The sequence below is a fragment of the Neodiprion lecontei genome, chromosome 5 (assembly GCF_021901455.1).
Source record: "Neodiprion lecontei isolate iyNeoLeco1 chromosome 5, iyNeoLeco1.1, whole genome shotgun sequence".
NCBI classification, from domain to species: domain Eukaryota; kingdom Metazoa; phylum Arthropoda; class Insecta; order Hymenoptera; family Diprionidae; genus Neodiprion; species Neodiprion lecontei.
The window spans coordinates 27,156,649-27,174,526 of NC_060264.1; the positions used below are offsets into that span (position 1 = coordinate 27,156,649).

At 38.1% G+C, this 17,878-nt stretch overlaps 6 protein-coding genes across 21 annotated transcripts in view; 3 read left to right on the forward strand and 3 right to left on the reverse strand.

Moving 5' to 3' along the window:
* Positions 1-1,095, reverse strand: part of LOC107226519 (tyrosine-protein kinase CSK) — a 20,342-nt gene extending 19,247 nt beyond the window's left edge. For 2 of the 3 annotated variants that reach the window (XM_046741487.1, XM_015667359.2), the window contains exon 1: positions 739-1,090. The gene's annotated coding sequence lies outside the window, so the exon portion shown is untranslated. Of the gene's footprint in view, positions 1-738 lie in introns of all 3 variants that reach the window. The other variant, XM_046741488.1, reaches the window with a different exon arrangement.
* LOC107226497 (protein FAM169B-like) lies at positions 888-3,876 on the forward strand. Of its 5 annotated transcripts, none has more exons than XM_046741507.1 (6): positions 893-1,006; positions 1,874-2,175; positions 2,390-2,570; positions 2,668-2,848; positions 3,454-3,633; positions 3,738-3,876. In XM_046741507.1, exons 2-6 carry the CDS (start codon positions 2,126-2,128, stop codon positions 3,860-3,862), a joined length of 717 nt encoding a protein of 238 aa, XP_046597463.1. In that variant the 5' UTR covers positions 893-1,006; positions 1,874-2,125; the 3' UTR covers positions 3,863-3,876. The 5 variants fall into 5 exon arrangements, with proteins under 5 accessions (XP_046597461.1, XP_046597463.1, XP_046597462.1 ...); XM_046741506.1 differs by lacking the exon at positions 893-1,006 and adding an exon at positions 1,172-1,439; XM_015667329.2 differs by lacking the exon at positions 893-1,006 and adding an exon at positions 1,172-1,439 and having other exon boundaries at positions 1,885-2,175.
* LOC107226517 (AP-3 complex subunit beta-2) lies at positions 3,859-10,163 on the reverse strand. Of its 3 annotated transcripts, none has more exons than XM_015667356.2 (10): positions 9,817-10,143; positions 9,548-9,623; positions 8,737-9,318; positions 8,162-8,458; positions 7,803-8,070; positions 6,677-7,399; positions 5,873-6,181; positions 5,526-5,797; positions 4,716-5,083; positions 3,859-4,418 (listed from the first exon to the last, which is right to left on the reverse strand). In XM_015667356.2, the coding sequence occupies exons 1-10, from the start codon at positions 9,948-9,950 to the stop codon at positions 4,271-4,273; spliced, it is 3,177 nt and encodes a 1,058-aa protein (XP_015522842.2). In that variant the 5' UTR covers positions 9,951-10,143; the 3' UTR covers positions 3,859-4,270. The 3 variants fall into 3 exon arrangements, with proteins under 3 accessions (XP_015522842.2, XP_015522841.2, XP_046597440.1); XM_015667355.2 differs by having other exon boundaries at positions 5,873-6,187; XM_046741484.1 differs by lacking the exon at positions 3,859-4,418 and having other exon boundaries at positions 4,995-5,147; positions 5,873-6,187; positions 9,817-10,163.
* Positions 10,164-10,612: 449 nt separating this feature from the next.
* Positions 10,613-13,011, forward strand: LOC107226514 (respirasome Complex Assembly Factor 1). Of its 3 annotated transcripts, XM_046741510.1 has the most exons (5): positions 10,618-10,881; positions 11,437-11,540; positions 11,786-11,915; positions 12,129-12,217; positions 12,753-13,011. In XM_046741510.1, the coding sequence occupies exons 1-4, from the start codon at positions 10,783-10,785 to the stop codon at positions 12,168-12,170; spliced, it is 375 nt and encodes a 124-aa protein (XP_046597466.1). In that variant the 5' UTR covers positions 10,618-10,782; the 3' UTR covers positions 12,171-12,217; positions 12,753-13,011. The 3 variants fall into 3 exon arrangements, with proteins under 3 accessions (XP_046597465.1, XP_046597466.1, XP_015522837.1); XM_046741509.1 differs by lacking the exon at positions 12,753-13,011 and having other exon boundaries at positions 10,613-10,881; positions 12,119-12,453; XM_015667351.2 differs by lacking the exon at positions 12,753-13,011 and having other exon boundaries at positions 10,619-10,881; positions 12,129-12,453.
* Positions 12,128-17,864, reverse strand: LOC107226513 (EKC/KEOPS complex subunit Tp53rk). Of its 6 annotated transcripts, none has more exons than XM_046741504.1 (4): positions 17,734-17,864; positions 13,643-13,854; positions 13,001-13,294; positions 12,128-12,906 (listed from the first exon to the last, which is right to left on the reverse strand). In XM_046741504.1, exons 2-4 carry the CDS (start codon positions 13,833-13,835, stop codon positions 12,668-12,670), a joined length of 726 nt encoding a protein of 241 aa, XP_046597460.1. In that variant the 5' UTR covers positions 13,836-13,854; positions 17,734-17,864; the 3' UTR covers positions 12,128-12,667. The 6 variants fall into 6 exon arrangements, with proteins under 6 accessions (XP_046597460.1, XP_046597456.1, XP_015522836.1 ...); XM_046741500.1 differs by lacking the exon at positions 17,734-17,864 and adding an exon at positions 17,383-17,423; XM_015667350.2 differs by lacking the exon at positions 17,734-17,864 and adding an exon at positions 15,701-15,834.
* Positions 14,457-17,418, forward strand: LOC107226512. The gene is made up of 2 exons (XM_015667349.2): positions 14,457-14,792; positions 16,049-17,418. Exons 1-2 carry the CDS (start codon positions 14,531-14,533, stop codon positions 16,696-16,698), a joined length of 912 nt encoding a protein of 303 aa, XP_015522835.2. The 5' UTR covers positions 14,457-14,530; the 3' UTR covers positions 16,699-17,418.
* Positions 17,865-17,878: the final 14 nt, after the last annotated feature.

Below are 17,878 nucleotides of genomic sequence, written 5' to 3' on the forward strand. Positions count from 1 at the left end.
TCTCTCAAGGTCGAAACATCAAATTCCATGGTGGGAGAATTCCGTGACTGTCGAAATTCCACGACGACTGAACACCCTGGTTATTGACGCTTGTTAAAAATCGTAAAAGCGTGAAGGAGGCGAGATCCTAATAACACCGAGTCGTCGAGGTTTAGCGACGGGTAAGCGAATTTCGAGAGGTGCTGCTGCTGCTGCATATTCCGTCCGTTCAAACATTGAATAAAACATAACGAATTCTCGCGCAAAGTGCCTGTAGTAAGTAACAGCGAATTGCGAAGGAGAGAACGTCGTTTTGTTTCTACGTATCGGGGTAGCAAGTAAATACTCGAAAAAATTAGAGCGATGAGAGGTATGCGAGGAAAGTTAGCGGACTCTTAAAGGGCCGGTCGATCGAGCAAGAATTAGGAAAACAGGGGGGAAAACGGTTAGAAACAGGTTCGAAAAAGTACGAGGTTCCACTCAGGAAGAGGAGAAAAATAAGCAACTTCGAGAGTTTCTCGCGGGTCGCTGCGTAAACTCGGTGACGATTAAAGACAAAAAACAGAGAAAAAAAACAATCGGGAAAAAATAAAAAAGCAATTCACACACTTCCCGACGGGAAACGCGGTCTGGTGTTCGTGCACACTCTAGTGCGTGGATGAGAGTCTCTCGGACTTCTATCCTCGTTTCGTGTAAAATTCTAGTAATTCTGTTTATATCGTGTTGTTTACGGATGAAGGTTGTTTTCCTGTACATTACCTGTTAACTAAGTGGAGTCGTGGTTTCCGCACTCGGTTGTATTCGTCGAGGGGTTAAACCAGCCAGACACTTTTACCCATCCACTTGACACAGCGCGACACCCGACGAGTATTTCACCTCGGACGTCAATTTTTTACCACGACGTCGACACAACACCGTAACAAACACCGTAACACTACATAGAGAACACCTTCGACTTCTGCGAGAAGCGAATGTCACACGCTCATCTCGACTCGTCGGCCATTTTGCCACAGAGCCTAGGTATCTGGTATGTAGGTGGAATTGAACGCTATAACCACTACTGTAATATCCGACAACACTTTGCGCCCACTTGGTTGGCAGCTCGTCGCTTGTGTTAATTCCGCTCGGCTGTTTGGTTGGCACTGAAGTAATACGGTACGACCCGTAATAAGAGTCCACCGACTAGGCAGCCTGCGGCCATCTTGCGGCCGCTCAACGAACCTCGGCTCCATGCTCTATCAATAAATTCTCACGCTGTGCCGCGAGGTGGGGGGAATCCGTAAATACCGAAAAAACTGAATGATTTCAATTCGGTTGATTCTGATCATTGTCTTTTCCCATGACAAATTAATGAAAGGGGTCGTTGTTACGACGACCGTAATTGTTCTCAATTCGCGATTTAAGTCTGTAAATTGAATATTTGGGTGAAACTCGTAGTGATCAATTCGTTTCCATTAGCTGTATGTACACCTTTAATACCATCAAACTGAAGTTAGTAACGTTATCGTAACGTTTGGAATTATTTGAAATTCAGTAAACCGTAACAGATGAAAACACACTCATGTTTCGACATCTTGTTCGTTCAAAACCATTGTAAAATTAAATAAGTACTCATTTTTCCCCAATGTTTCGTTACGATAACGTTATCCATATGAAAATATTTTCTTCATTATTCATAAATGAAAGAAGAAGAAGAAGCAGTTAACACGATAATAACTATTATATATTGACAAAGATTATTTGCTTTGGATGAATGTTGAATTTCAAAAACTTCACCAAACCAGCTAATAACTGGATATTCAGGCTCTGATAATTGCTAAAGTCCCTATATCTGTATACTGTAAGACTGTATTCTGACAATAGCCAAATGACTGATCTCGTTATTATTTTTGAGGGGAATATCAGCTGGTGTCTCGCCAATTGCATGCAATGATGCACATGGTATGCGTGTACATTGTCCACGTACGTCAGTGTGTACATATAATCGCGCAAGGTGAAGCAGTGAGTCACAGTGGTTTTGGAAGCGTAATTAATGGACGACGTTGACACTGTCTCGTCGAGGTTTGCAGCACATGCGACACACTGCATACATATATAAATACATTAAACTTGCGACAGAAGCAGTCATATATATAGGTATATCACAATGGATACTCTCCAGGGTCGCTTTCGACACGATTCAATGTTATGCCTAAGGTGATCTTCATGCATTCGCATTAAATCCTCTCTCGTGCATACTATATCCACACGATATACTCGCAACTATACAATATAGAGTCTGGTATATAATGCAATGCTTGCCAAATACACATTTAACAATCAATTATTTTCAAATTTACACAAAATAATAAATATGCTAAAATTTAATTTACGAATATCGTTCTATTTCAAAGTATTTTACCATTTTTAGTTGTCGTCAAAGCAGAAAAACGATTGGCAGGCGGTTAAATTTATCAGAGTACAAAATTGAGGGAGACATTTCGCGCCTGGACTGCACAACCTGTGGCAAGTTTATCGCGATCAAGACCGTGGATGATGTAATTAATCTCGACGGTGTTATTGACAGCGATTGCGATGATATTTGGTTGGAGGTTGTAGTAAATAAATAAATAAACGATTGAATGATGATTGCTTACATTACCGTTTCTACCTTACATATCTTTCACGCATAAGTATTTTGTTCATCAGGCTAAAACACGAAAGGAAAAAATCGTCTACTACGCATTGTCTCAGATTATCTACTTAGAGCGTGATTCACCAAAGGAAGAAAAATATGAATCGGTCTTTGCTTATGCTGACGAATCTGACTTAGTTATGCTTAGATGGAAAAACGGTACGGCGATCGGATTTTTTACGCTCAAGCAAAAAGGTAACACACGTCTAGGTGAACATAAGTAACTCGAAATCCTAAGAATCCAATCTTATTAAATTGAGAAATTAACATTTTCCAATTCGGACAAATTGATTTACACTAACAATTCGTATGTATCGAAACATGCTGTTCCGAGCTGATGGCAGAAAACGTGATGCTTAAACTCGATCATATTCAAATACAAAACTTGATTTTTGTTCCATATTTTACTTGAACATTCATTTAATACCGGAAAATAAGTTTAACAACTTGGATGATATATTCTGTGCTTCATGTTCGAATAATTGACTTCAAACGATCAGCTGATAACTCAGCACGTCGCCATGCTGACGAAATGTATGTTACTAAAATATTATTTATAAAAAAAAATTTTTTGCAAAAAGTTAGGCCCTACTTATTGTCAACCAACAACACAACTTCATAAGGATAAAAATAATCTCTGAAAGAAAAATTGTCATTTAATAAACCTTCCAAAATTTTTTTCATGCACAGATTGTGACACAAGTTGGATTTCACCTCGACTAGATGCTTAAGGAAATTTGTCATTGACTGTGAAAAGCTGTAAAAAATATTAATATTTGATGACATTGTTTTTTTTATAGGTACTAAAATATTCCCTGAAAGTGAAGTGGAGTACGCGATGCCAGTGCTAGATACGGCCTACATACGTTCAGAATGTAGAGGTAATGGAATCGGCACTGAAATCATAACTAAAATAACGCAAATGTTTCCAAACGAAGACATTGGCTTTTCACGTCCGATATCGGATGGAATGTCTAAAGGTTTTGTTTACTCATTTATTTGTACAGATCGATTACTCATTAACTTTAAATATTTTTATTTTAATTTTTTTCTTTCTCTTTTTTCTTCCGTCCACAAACTGCAGTCTTGGCGAGATTTTTGACGAAAAGCAAAGAATTTCGTTTGAAATTTTGGGAAATTGTAGACGGCGGTAACGAGGGAAACAAAAAATTGGTATGGTATGGGTTGCAAAATAAAAGAAAAAGTTAATTATATTGATTTTAATTGGATAGCTGGGAAAAAAAAGAAAAACAAAAAATCGAATTAATAATTCAATAACGTGTGTATATATATGTATATATATAGCTATTATTTGGATAACATTTGTTATTATATATATATTTATAAAAAAAATATTAAGAAGAAAAATGATGGTTAAAATGGTTAGAGATGATATCAGTATAATATACAATATACGTTACATGCATATGATTTACACATGTATACTTTCAATCCGGTTTTACTTCCCAATTCAATGTTAGTCTTTTAATATATATAGTGTGATTGAACATGGAATGAAATATGCGGGTGGGGTGAGAAAATTTGTTTGTTTTTTCAAATTTGATCTCTATCGTTTTTATATCAATTATGTATAACATTAAGATTAAGAAGGCGGGTTTATTTAAAATTAGCCTTAATGTCGTTGAGCAGCATCGATCCTATCACCATTTTTTCACAGTTTACGCATACCTCCAAATCGTCAGTTTCTCCGATTTTTATTGTTATCAACACTAACGATTTAGAGGCTAAAGTCTGCGCCGCGAACCTGTAACCAGATTTTGAAAACTATTTTTATTTTGTGTAACCATCAATTACGTATGATTTTAAGAATTGGAAAATTTTATAGCATTTAAATGAAACGGAAAATTTACTGAAGGATAAAAGAAAGAATAAGGAAAGAGAATTCAGCTCAGGTAATTCTAGAATGGTCACTTTTGCGACCAAAATAATCCGAAATCGAAGATAAAAATTTTTTGTTCGACATGAAAAGAAAATACAAACTTATAAAACTTCACTTTTTCTATGTCTGAATAAAGCGACTGAAAGTTGGTAAATATCTTACCTTAATATATTGCCTTCACTAGAAATCAGAGCAACATTGGCAGATTCGAATACTTTCTGTGATATAATTTTCCTGTTGTGTCCAGGAAAAGCTATTTTCACCACATGCTCATTCATCCCTTTCAACTTGGCCTGTTCCGCGGTAAAGAAGCTCTCAGTCACCATTACAGATCGTACTAATTCACCTACGGGTGCTTTGACTGTTACTGAGGACGACAGCGTTTCATCGTCTTTTTGATAATTTATGTTTAAATTAACCGGCTGCGTTGAATCGTTGAAGTTAACGCCAATTGTTGAAGATGATGTCGTTTTCGGCTGAAGTATTTGTATTGGCATAAAATCGTGAACTTGAATTCCCGATGGCAGATTCTGAAAGGAGAAAACTATCGTCATTCCGTTTTATCGTGAGACGGTGAGTTGGTATTTGGCTAACCTGTAAAAATCAATATTTTTACGATAAATAGAAGTTTTGGAAACATGGTCAATTTTTCAATAGCTTTTTAACTTTGCATTGAACTTGTAGTATAGAATATTGTAGAGGAAGAGTCAGTCTGACAAAGCAAAACTTGTTGGTTTTAAAAGGATCAAACACACCTTAAAAAGTTTTTTTATACTTGAAAAGAATATTATCACATTACGATTTGGTTACCGAAATTACTGGCTAGTTTTACAAAGTAAAGTTATTTAACGGTTCAGAACAGTTGATAAAGTTCTACATCCTTCATTAACAGGAGAGGAAAAACAAAGAATGAATGAAACAACAAACAAGCAGCGAAGAGGAATTAACACCCTTCATAGTGGACAACCTCACCTTGTTTCCAACTTTGATATCTTTTATGGTAGTGCTACTTTCGTTAGAAAACGTTAGCTCAATGCTATTCATGGCAGAGCTAACAAGATGCTGAGATCTGGTAAACCTAAAATCAAGTTTCAGTCCTTTTCCACTGACTTTATTAAGCAGTTCTGTGGCCTTGATGGGAATAAATGAAGCCGCTACTTCCGTCACTCCGTTCAGCTGCAGCGGGTTCATTGGAGTCAAGAAACCACCGAGACTCGGTGTCATTATTGGAGTTATTGGAATCACTGAGAAGAAACGATCCGAATTAACCAGTTGATCCATTAAAATATTGAACCAAGAAAATATTTTGAATCACGCACCATCATCCAAATCCAAAAGCAGATCAAGATTGCTCTTTGGCTTTTCCTTAGCATCTTCTTTACCCTCTCTTTTAACTGGCTTAATCTTTTCTTCCTCTTCGGATTCCTCGCTATCAGATTCATTCTCGCTATCAAAATCCTGGGAACTGGATCCGCTGTCACTGTTGTTCAACTTCTTAATCACATTTTTCTTCTTCTTCTTTTCATCCTCTTCGGAGTACTTATCAGAATCGGAAGAATACTCCGAGGACTCCCTATCCTCAGACGAACTTTCCGAAGAATCGGTAGACTCGTCTTCACTCTCAGACTCTGAAACTAATTGTATTCTTCATTTCAATTTTATTTACGTCGCTGTAATATAAACGCAAAATTGGTTTCATTAAACTCGGCATTGAATTTTCAAACCTATGGATTAATTTGTAATGAAATTTTCGACGGGCAGATATCTTGAAATTTTCCAAACTCGACTGCAAAATATTACAGTAGAAAGAGATGACGCCTGACAATGATTGGTTTGCAAACAATACTTTGGAAACGATTGTGAAAAATTTCAAAAAAGGATATAAGGAATTTTCTTACAAAACGATCCATGGGTGTCAACATTTAGGGCTGAGTTTAATAAAAGAAATATCACGTTTATACTACTGAGACCGTTCAACGTAGCCTGTTGAGAATCAAACTGCAGTGGTCTGGCCCTTACTGTCCATAACTTCGCGAGTTTAGCTTCTTCCGCTAGTCTCAGCATCATTTGACAATTGCTTAAATTCCTACATAAATCATGCTCCTCACTCCATCTTTTCTTACCTTCCGCAGGACTGCTCTCATCCTCGCTATAAAAGCTCTTCTCCTTCTCCTTTGTCGCCTTCTTATCTCTCTTTTCCTTTCTACTGTGTCTTTCATCTTTTATTTCATGGGCGCTGACTGGCTCGGCGACATCTCTGACAGAAGGGTCTGGTGCAACCTCTGGAAACTGTGGTAAAATGTGATGACCGACACAAGGAGTGTCAAGATAATGAGAGAGCGTGCCCAGCTGGAACTGGGAGTCTTTAAATCTAGACTCCAGCATCGGGGCTGGTTTGGGTGCCAAAAATATCTTCTTGGCAAACTGTGATAACTTGGTTTCGGCGGTTCCGCCATCTTGATTGAATATGAAATGCCTGAGGAATCTGGCCCTGTCCCTAATGTCATAATTTTGGTCATACTTAGCCAGCTGGAAGACGTACTGACAGAGAAGTTTGGTCTGGTTCGGATTTGATAGATATAACTTCACCGCGAGGTTCAGCGTTTGGAGCTTTACAATGTCCTGTTCGTTTATGAAACTCTTGGCCATTTTTCTCAGCACATCTGGAGCTATTTTTGGCACTCTGTCTGAGTACTCTCCCAAAAGCCATAGAATCGAAGCTCTAGCTTGAGGGACAGTTATAAAATCCATCAGTTTTGCCATATGCGCTATTATATCTTTGTGCTCGTTTGGCTGTGTTTGCAACAGCTTCTTGATCACCACCACACTTTCAGCCACCACGGCCTCTGTGATCAGATAAATATTACTAATTGTAATTGCTTCATGTGATCACATGAAAATATTTCCTACAAAGTTGATTGTAAAGATTTTATGCATCTTATTATTTTACGTTTTTGTTCTTGTTTAGTAGATACGATACTAGTAGCTAGTAATAAAAGATTCTACCAAGAATAATCATGAAGCTTCATGTAATTTTTGTTGTGCAGTTTTATATTTGCAGTAATCATTCAAATTAATGGGAAATCTTTGTAGTCACTAATTTAATCATAAGTCAATCCAGTTTCCACACCAACAAGTGTACTTCGGAAGATCGATATGTATCAAAGTTTTTGTCTACTATTGTGTGCTCAAATTTCGAGAGAGGACGATGAACAATGCGCAAGTAAACAAGTATTCTTATCAACTTACCATCTCTGTTGCTCAGCAAAGAAACCAAGCCATTCAGACACGTATCAGTAACTTCCTTGATGTTACTGGCACATCTACCAATGGCCTGTATGCTAGCGCCAACGAATTCCTTGTCGCTGCTAGAAATGTAAGTCTGAAATTCTCTCAATATAACACCGATGCTGGTTTCAGTTGCTAAATTTGTAAGAATGTCAAGTTTCAGTAGCTTGATGTGTGTCGCATCCGATGTTCTGACAAAAAACGATTTCAGGAAAGGCTCGAACATACCCTGAAAAATTTCATTAACTTCTTTGATAATTCTGGGAAAAAAATTTCGTTTTCTTTTGTATAATATTCTGTTTTCTTTTCAAGTTAATTACCTTTCTGGATATGGATATGCTCGCTATGCAGTGAAGAACTATACTTTGAACTTCTCTGTGGCCGCGTAATAACCTGATCAACGCCTTTGCAGCTATCATCACTTCGCTGCGAGGTGCTGCATGGTGGTATAGCTGTGCAACAGCCATCACTACCGATGCGTTCCTACTCTGCAAAAGTGGTTTGGTATTCCTTAACAGCAAACGGTGGTCCGGGTCTAGAGAAAATTTAGGCTTCTTTGAGTTGGATGAATCCGAATCGGAGTCGTAAAATGGACGATTTTCCTCCTCCTCTGCATCCTGAAAACCAGCTTTGAATCGTCAGTGGAATCCTTCATCAGAGTGTCGGCATTGTGAAAGAATTTTTTTTTTCAAACTACTGCAAATGTTGCGAATTTGGACATATAAAATTTCTTGTAGATATCTTTTTGCTACATTTCTTACACAAGACTTTGATTGTATTAAAAAATTTCTGGTTCAGAATAAATGTTCTCACATGAGTGTGAAAGATCACAAATTTCCAAATATTTCGAATTACTTGATCGTTTTCTTTGGCATACTCTGTTTATCTTACTCACATCTGCATTGGGATTGGTGAATTGTGTTCTAGCATATCTGGTAAGCATATTGACTATAACGACTTGTCCCCATTCGTCAACGTCCACCAATAAGTTGCAAAGTTTTCTATAATTTTTATGAATCAAATCAATTCTTTCTGGACAGACCTCCTCGAAGGCCATAACAGCAGATCCAACGACTAGAGTAGTTTTATCTGATAATAATTTTTCTAAAACAGCGATGAGTTCTTCCTTTTGCTCCGGATCCAACGAATAGAGTTTTGGAATAGCATGAGCAGCTGTCTTTCTAACATAGGGAGACATGTCGCTTGCAGAGTCTTTAATGGCCAGCATGACAATAGGCACAATCATGGATACCCTGATACTTGACAAAACTCTCAGGGCACTGGCTCTTATCAGCTGATTCGGATCTTTCAGAGCTCGTTGAAATGTAGATATCGATAGCAAGGCCAGGTCCTGTTGGTCCTCTGCATAACGTACCAAATATACGTACACCAATTTTTTCACTTCAATATTCTTTGATACGACGTTCTTAACCACCGCCGGAAAAAGCTCCGATGCATCTCTACCTTTCGCCACCATCTGAAGGCACATCATACGATTAAAATTGTTTTCATATATCTGTGTATTTGTGTTATTTTAATTTTGAGTTGGCAAAGACATGTTTCGATAATGTTCTGTCATATTTGCCGAACTTCAGAAATTTGACTGACATCTTCTGGATCAAAGGGGGGCGGATATCGGAACTCAGTTGAAGCTCTTAAATTTTCACATAGGTTTGAACAGATCTGAGTTATCAATGTTTACTCACCCCGATAATTCGTTTCATGGCCTCCAGTTTAAGTCCGTCTTTGTTGCTGTCGAGCATCTGCTTGAGATCTTCATGTCTAGTAAGAAGCGTAATGAATGAAGTAAACTAATTAAAAATCGAAGAATCAAAATCGATGTGAAAACATACGTTTTAATTTGTACTGTTCTAACCTCTTCGATCGGGATCGAGAGAATTTAGCCGGTAGTAAATATGTTCATGGTTCATTGTGATTGGCAAGTGTTTAATAAGTGTGCGAAAATACGGCTTACTTTTTGTAATCAGAGTGAAAAAATCCTCCAGAAGCAGCGTCGGTCGCCAATTCTGGTTCACCAGCGCTTGCGGGCCTGTCATTGCTGTACGAACCCCCGTTGTTAGACATGGTATTAGCCGCTGCCGACAACATTGTTATTACGGAACTCGCTGAATGGCGATTGACCGAGTTACGTTCGTTTAACGGTGAAAAAATATCTCTAATGCATTTATCCTTAATATGTTACAATAGCTATCTATGATTCTTCACGGGTATTTGACAGCTATCACAAAACTCCGTGTGGTCGTTCAGCTTCGGTGAGCTGCCGTCACTGAGTTAATTTTTGCGCTTGCATCGCTACTCAACCTTGCGCAACAAACTTACATAGGATGCGTTCCGAAATTAGCTTGCAGCGCTAAAAAACTCACTAAAACAGAGGCAGAGCTGATCACGAACTCGGGAGTGCAAAAGAGATAAAAGATAGTTGATAGCGCCGGGAGCTAAGAATCAGAACGCACCCATACAAGTGCAGTTCCTCAACTGATCACGCCGCAGAGCGAGAGAGATAGAAAGAGTGTACTGGTGATTGCCTATACCGCCTATACCTAGTTACTCGTGGAATCATTGAAATCGAAGATTGAAATGATGCTACCTTTTTCTTTGACTCCTAAACTTGATGACTTTGAGCGAAAAAACAAAAACGCCGCCTTCAACTGTATCGTGCGTCATCTGTCATCTGGTGTTGCAGGTTAAAACTAACCATAGTTTGTCATAACACATTATGTGGTTAGCACTCTAGATTGAGACGGAATAAACGCGTTGCTCATGACCACGTCGTGATATACACGTTCAATGTGCGGTCACTATGTTTCACTTGAGGGGGGGGAATGTTAATTAGGTTATGAGTGCACGAGTGCCTGGATTTACAAACTCGCATTAGATTATTAATAAAAAAAAAATAGATTAACAATACGTGGTAATAAATATGTCACGAACAAAGTCGGACAAAAATGGTAACACGGCAAAGACAGAACTAAGCGTTTGGACGCGGGCGATTACTGCCAATTCGGAGTGGCCTGACAAGGTCTGACCATCAATCTTACCTACATTTATTTCATTACTGTTTTAGGATTTACACGAGCATGTAAAGTGCTATTCATTACACTTTGATATAAGTAAAATTACCTAATCACTCGTATTACTCGTCGACTATTATCCTGCAAAACACTTCTCTGATCAAAAGATCACTGCCAAGAAATTATGTCCAAATTACTTTAAAAAATATAAGATTTATATAAGGATTAATTATGTTGCACCTTTTATTACAACTGAATCTTCTTTCTTCTAACAGTGAACTCACAAGTGATTTAGAATTTTTCAATTCATTGATAAATTTGGCACAATTTGTACAGCGCGTTTCTTCAACAGCTGATAGCTATACCTAGCTGCTTAAAGTAACTTCACAGGTTGCATCAATTCGAGAACAAAGTTCTTTACAAAAAAACAGAAACTGTTTATAAATAAATATTTTTCAGAATTTTTGCATGTTTAAAAAATTGAATGAATTAGCAAATATCGGCGATATGAATTTATCAACATCTTTTGCGCTTGTAAGAAATATTTACTTTTCTCACCACAGGAAGAATTCCTTGATGTAATATATTGGTCAAGACAAGCAATAGGAATTATTGTTGGCATTGGATGGGGATTAATTCCGCTAAAAGGATTTATAGGCTTATTATTGTAAGTTTTATACTTTATATGAATGAAATATTGCTCATTTTATGTTTCAGACTTTGCCTGTTGTTAATTGTTTTTCAGAAATTGATTTATGTACGTCAACATGCTGCGTCATTGTATTTCAATGTCATTCATTATAATGAATTATATAAAACTGTACGATATTATTTGAATTAGCATTAGTAAGGTAATTATGTGGACCCAAGTGAATTCTTGAAGTCGTTTAAAGAGGAATTTGTTTTTTTCAGATTCTTTCTAGTTAATGCTGGTGTAATGTATGTCTACTTTAGTAATTTTCAACAAGTCGATGAAGAAGAATACGGCGGCCCTTGGGAATTGACCAAAGAAGGTTTTGTAACATCGTTTGCCGGTTTTTTGGTAAGCTTGTGAATGTATATAATTTTCAACTATATACATTCATTACTCAAAAATCACTTGAAGAACGCATACTAACGGACAAAATCAGATATAAAAGTAAATTTGCATATTTCTAGCACTTCTTTTGTATTCGAAATCAGGCTGAATTAAAATCTAAATAATCGAGCTTAATTATTGTTTTTTGTTTTCTTTTTTCTTTCTTGATCTGTGCAGGTAACTTGGATAATAATATATTCCGGTCTTCACTTCGACTGATACCAATTTAGGAGAGAAATAGCTGCTCAATAACCTGCCAAACAACAGTGAGACATCTAGTATATCTAGCATAATTGATAAGCTCTGTATAATGTAATACGATGAATTTGAACCAGATTAATTAATTCCTATTTATTATATACTGCATCGAGAGCAGCGTAAGAACTATAATTCACGATATTTGAATATTCACAACATACCGGATGTATCGAACGTGATCTTGTATTATAACGCCACGTCGCAATGTAAATTCCATTTATAAACACATTTCGCACACTTTAAATGTCTTCATTTACTGAAGCAGTCATTTCCAGATCTAATTGTAAGTTTGAACAAAGGCTGTGGAGTTTTTGCTGTTGGTTTTGGAATTGTCTAGGAAACATCCATATTCATGTAGATGACAGATTTTATTCTTCTTAGAAAACTTTAAAGAAAATCATTTCGAATGACATTTCATAAATGAGAGCATGAAAGTCTTCCTATCTGTCAAATCTCGATCATCCAATCATAAGACGCTTTCGACCGCGTGCCTGAACTTCCTTGTATTTTGCAATAACATCGCGTTTGTCCTTTGATGTGCAGAATTTTTGGTAAAACTGCAACATTTCGGGAAACAAACTTGGCACCTCCGAATGCGCGCTAAGCAAGGCTCTCTCCAGCACATACAGATCCACGGCTTTGTCTTCTGCTGTAGATTCGACATGAGCTAGTCCGAAATCTATCAGGATAATCTCTCCTAAGAAATGATGTTTAAAATTAGAAGATGACGAATTAAACTTTGAAATTCCTGGTGATAGGAATTCAATTTAAGGAGCAATAAAATAAATCACCTTCGAAATTATTTTTCTCATCTTTTTCACCCGTACGTTCTCTTTGCGACACGGGATAATTTTTCAGAAGCATATTTGAGGTTGTCAGGTCCCCGTGAATTATGTTTCTTGAATGTAATCTGGCAACGGCAGATCCGACCTGCTCTGCAATGAAACTTATCAAACAGCCCACATTTTCTTTGTCAGAGATATTAGAGTCTATGTAATCTTTTAACGTGATTGCATCATTGATATACTCCATATATATACGACGTCGATCAAAATCAACTAAGAATAATGCTGGTGTTTTTACACCTGTAATGAAAATGAAACAATTAGCATAATTACGAGACATGGTATCAGAAACAACATTGGAAACTAACTGTTCTAAGTTGAGAAATTTAAAAAATGTCCATAGAATTTTGTGAAAAGTTTAATAAATTGACTTAGTAATATAATAAAATGGACATTCGTAAATAGCAAGAATGAAATCCGAACAACACGGGTTCCAAATTCGTGCATTATTGTTCACTAGTACAAGTTTCTCAGTAATACGGAGATTTGAATTTTTGCTGTCATTGTAGTAGAAAAAAAATTCAAGTTCAAGGATATTTTTTTTCTGTTTATTAGAAGAAATATTTTTTATTCAAGTTATCATCATACCGGCGGCCTTGGCACGAACAATCGCGCGTGCTTCGCCCTTGGTTCTATCTTTAGTCAGGAGCGTGTCTAGATCAGGGTGTCTGTATTTTTTAACAAATCTTTCTTTAATTAGGGCTGGGCGCCCAAGATACGTTCCTTTAAATAGTCGGGCTTCAGCGCCCTGTTTGACAATTTCAAACCCTTTAATTTCCATCGTATCTTGACCCGAGTGTCTGTGAAATAAAAAACTATATGTTTTCAAACTTATTCCGTACCTCCTGTAAAATGGCAACAAAAGAATGATCAATTCTCATTTCGGTCCTGCATTCTTGGGACGTGCGTCCACCTCGCAACTTTGCCTTTAAATTTTTTCACTAAAACGTGGTCAAAAGTAAGAGAATCGATGATCAAAACTTAATAAAAAAGTAAACAAACTACTTTCTCTTCCGCGATCTAGTCGTAAGTCACCTTGCAGCGAATGATGAGCGTCTCTATAACTATGTCCGGTGAAAATCGGATACCTAAATCGGGAACACCCGATACGTAACAGTCGGACGCAAAACGCTCAAGCAAGCCTCGAGAAAAACAAAGTAACAATCTCTACAAATATTTTGAGAACCCCATTTGCGAGGTACAAACTATCGATTCTTCCAGATTTTACCTGTATTTTTTAAGATTGGATTACGGTTGAACCTTCCGTTGCGATGTAAATATTGGTCGCCCGAATGGCCGAGTGAAAAGGAACTGAAATGTGCGGCCCTGGTCTGGCTGTTGTAGCTATAACAGCTTCCCTGCTAGCGCTAGCGTTGTATGGGCGAATCGATCGTTACTTGGCGTCCTGCGCGCTAATCGCTATCCCGCCGCTATCTGCGCTAGTATTCGCTCGTGCATCGCTCGGACCGGTTTTGCATGAATATCAAGAACTGTCGAATGCTTCCGAGTTCGGGGAGAGAAAAAACGGAGCGATTTTTATCGGAAAAAATAGGCCGAATAGAAGAACGGAAGAATACGGCAGAAAAAATGAGGGACGAAGTGAAAATGGACGCGAATCGCTTGATAGCTGAAGTTTACAAGAGACCGGCCCTCTGGAACCAAAGACACATTTCCTACCATAACCGCGAAGTAACTAACCGCGTTTGGATGGAAATTGCCACGATTTTTAAGCTTCCACGTATGTATCTATCCGCCTACCTAATATCATCCTCAAATGAATGCCAAAAACTCCAGCCCGCCAAATGCAAACCCCTTTCTCTTATCTCGCACCAAAAGTCAAACAACCATGCCAACGGGAGTCACAGCTGTACACACGCAGCCAGGTTTGCGCTGTTTTACATACGGTACTCGCAAACTCTTTCCAAACACTCCTCTCGCCGAGGTTCCTCACCCATCGATTTCATTTCATCCTCCTTTTCGCCCTAAAAACGTCCTCACGCGATCGTTACGTGCGTATAAAATCCCCTCCCTTCGACAATTCAAGCGACTAGCACGAGATTGTGTGAACGGTGAAACTGTAATATCCCGATGCCACCTCATTTTAAGCCAATCGGTGTTTGAACAATCGGCGAAATCCTGTTCAACACACGTTTCTTGCTCAGCTCATTATAATAAAGCGTACTTTTACGTACAATTCACTTTGGGATAAACATCCGCACAAATTATCGGATAAATTCAAGTTGAGAACCCTGACTTTACGCTCTAGCTTCTCCGTGGTCTCAAACGCTCACCGTCAACGAAAAGGAGAAAATGATACCTAGCGAGTGGTTGCGACAGAGACTCAAGGCAGACGCAAAGGGGAGGGGCGGAGATAATCGATCGCGCTAGTGTTCGCTATAGCGAGTGCAGCTACAGCGACGTGTATAGGCTTGGAGGTCCGTTAGAAAACAGTATTTTCTGTTGTAAATAAAATCACAATGCTGTAGGTTTACAACTCGATTTCGAACTTTCGAGTGGGAAAAACTATCGGAAACCGAATGACATTAGACAGGTCTAGGCTGCTTGAGCTGTGGAAGTAACGTTATACATATTCTAAGTTATTTAAAGTTCACTGGTAAGCTTAATTAAATGGTACAAAATACAAACCAAATAGAAAGTAAGGTTCATCACAGTTTTCAAAATACAACAAGCTTTCTTAACCTCTCGTCATTGCGCGATTAGATGCATTCGGCCACGGAACAACTAGATACAAAACACCTGGTCGCACGCTAGTGCTGCCATCTAGCGCAACTGAATAGAAGCGTCGTGAACTTTCGCATTAGTTGGGCGGGAAAATATTTAGCGAAGCTGCGCGCAACTAGAAAAGTGTGTGTAAGTGTAAGTGGAGAGCTGGCTGATAACTGCAACTTATCCTGGGCTACGTGAATAAAAGTAACTAGGATCAGTCACTGCTGGACTCTTTGTCAAATAATGAGAGTAATTGTGTGTTTGCAGAACCAGTCCTTAAGGCGAAATGGAAGGGACTGAGAGACACTTTCCGAGCAGAATTGAAGAAAGAACAAGTGTACCGAAAGAGTAAATACCATAGAAATCGTCCGGTGTGGATACATTACAAGAATCTTCAATTTCTGAAGGAACAAATGTTACCACGACCGCCGATTTGGGAAAGAAATAGGCGCGAAAACGTCGAGGAAACCGATACGAGTGAGAATGAAAATTTATTGCAAGAGGATACTCAGGAGGCACTCTCCGAGCACGTCATGTCAATAGACGGAAACGACTCTGGTAAAGTGGATTCTGTAAACCAAGTCGAGGTCAAGCAAGAGCCAGAAGAGAATTTTGAAAATCTTGAATTTCAAAGTGTCTCGGAAAATTTCGCTGACAACGAAATGATGCTCCAAAATATTTCTCCTGAACAAGTCCTGATGGGTGGGTCAGATTCGAATATCAGTTTGACCGTTGATCCGTTAGAAGCAAGTCGATGCGATGATAATTACTATTTTTTAATGAGCCTACTTCCCCACATTCGAACTCTACCCGCGGAAAAAAGAATGTGGCTGCGAATCCAAATGCAGGAATTGGTGTATAAAGAGGTTTATAAAAAAAGCAATGCTGATGGAGCGGAAGTGACCAAAAGTTCGTGAATATTGTTATAATTTAAGGAACAAAAACTTTTTTCATTAATGTAAATTTTTCACTTTGTATTTAAATTATAGTATTAGCTCTAAGTCATGCATTTCAACGAGTTTTAATGCAACTCTATTTTATTATTGTAATATAATTATTCAAAGTATTAAAAACCTGATCTCTCATACATCTTTAACAAGATGTTATAAACGAGTGTCATCATTCGAATTCCAATGTTACCTGTAATATTTTATTCTTTAATTCGAAACACAGAAAGATACATAAATCGTTCTTTCTAAATTGGACGGGCATTATAATATAAATTGTTGAAAATACTGTAATACTGAAGGTACAATAAGAGTTCGGTTTTCGGAAACTTTCCGGAAAAATCTCTGGAATTTCTGAAACAGCAGTTACTCTATGGTGGAAATGTATAACGTGCAACAATTTAAAGAGCTCAAGCATAGAAATAAACAGTAATTCAAAAGTCACTCGACTCTAGCCGTGAATAAAATGTTTTTTTGCAGTTTTGATGCAAACGTATAAATCACACATGGGCGACCTTTAGCCGCCTGTGTGTAGGCAACTATTTTCACTGATGGAACTTCTACATGCATGGCGAATAAGAACATCCAAAATCTGTTACCAGGCTTATGCATTACGATAAATATGTCCTATACAGCTATTCCAGAAAAAATAACCTAGCAATTGCGCGAACTTGATGCATGAAGTATCCCCAAATATTTTTCTGTTGATGCAGTTTGGTTTGCCAACGGTGCGTGTACGCCCGATAGTTTATTCCCGTTTCTATAAAATTCCCTATTGGCGGTACCGGGTGCAGAGATGAATCGCTGTCGGGTGTAGAAATTTCTGGTTACTTGGTCGAGAGTATGTGAGAAGCCAGTAGAAGGTGAGTTGGTCAGACTGTGAATATAATCGAGGTGAGCCGCAACGCGCTTCACAGCTGTTGTTATTATTCTCTCATTCGCCTCTCGTGCATGCCCAGTCAGTTAAAACGACAACTATATACGTAACTTGGCTTACATACATACCGACGACACACTTGTCAGGAGAATAATAATGGTGAAATCGCCGTGTTGCAGCTGGGTTCAGAATCAGCTGAGTTTTTGAACGGGAAGTAAAACGAGAAGAATACTGGAAAAGCATATCGCGACGCAAAAAAAAAAAAAACCGTCG

Bases quoted from the DNA above. Each gene is read 5' to 3' on its own strand.
- LOC107226517 (XM_015667355.2), bottom strand. From the start codon at position 9,950: ATGTTGTCGGCAGCGGCTAATACCATGTCTAACAACGGGGGTTCGTAC. The intron at 8,459-8,736 runs GTGAGTAAGATA...GCTGGTTTTCAG, and splicing joins TCACCAATCCCAATGCAGAT to GATGCAGAGGAGGAGGAAAA. The intron at 8,071-8,161 runs GTAATTAACTTG...GAAATTTTTCAG, and splicing joins GCATATCCATATCCAGAAAG to GGTATGTTCGAGCCTTTCCT.
- LOC107226514 (XM_046741509.1), top strand. From the start codon at position 10,783: ATGTCACGAACAAAGTCGGACAAAAATGGTAACACGGCAAAGACAGAA. The intron at 10,882-11,436 runs GTCTGACCATCA...TTCTCACCACAG, and splicing joins ATTCGGAGTGGCCTGACAAG to GAAGAATTCCTTGATGTAAT. The intron at 11,916-12,118 runs GTAAGCTTGTGA...TTTTCTTTCTTG, and splicing joins CATCGTTTGCCGGTTTTTTG to ATCTGTGCAGGTAACTTGGA.
- LOC107226513 (XM_046741500.1), bottom strand. From the start codon at position 17,408: ATGCATCAAGTTCGCGCAATTGCTAG. The intron at 13,855-17,382 runs GTTATTTTTTCT...TTTATTTCACAG, and splicing joins CAAGTTCGCGCAATTGCTAG to ACACTCGGGTCAAGATACGA. The intron at 12,907-13,000 runs GTGATTTATTTT...ATCATTTCTTAG, and splicing joins TGAGAAAAATAATTTCGAAG to GAGAGATTATCCTGATAGAT.
- LOC107226512 (XM_015667349.2), top strand. From the start codon at position 14,531: ATGAATATCAAGAACTGTCGAATGCTTCCGAGTTCGGGGAGAGAAAAA. The intron at 14,793-16,048 runs GTATGTATCTAT...GTGTGTTTGCAG, and splicing joins CACGATTTTTAAGCTTCCAC to AACCAGTCCTTAAGGCGAAA.
- LOC107226497 (XM_046741505.1), top strand. From the start codon at position 951: ATGTCACACGCTCATCTCGACTCGTCGGCCATTTTGCCACAGAGCCTA. The intron at 2,571-2,667 runs GTTGTAGTAAAT...TTTGTTCATCAG, and splicing joins GCGATGATATTTGGTTGGAG to GCTAAAACACGAAAGGAAAA. The intron at 2,849-3,453 runs GTAACACACGTC...TTTTTTTTATAG, and splicing joins TTTTACGCTCAAGCAAAAAG to GTACTAAAATATTCCCTGAA.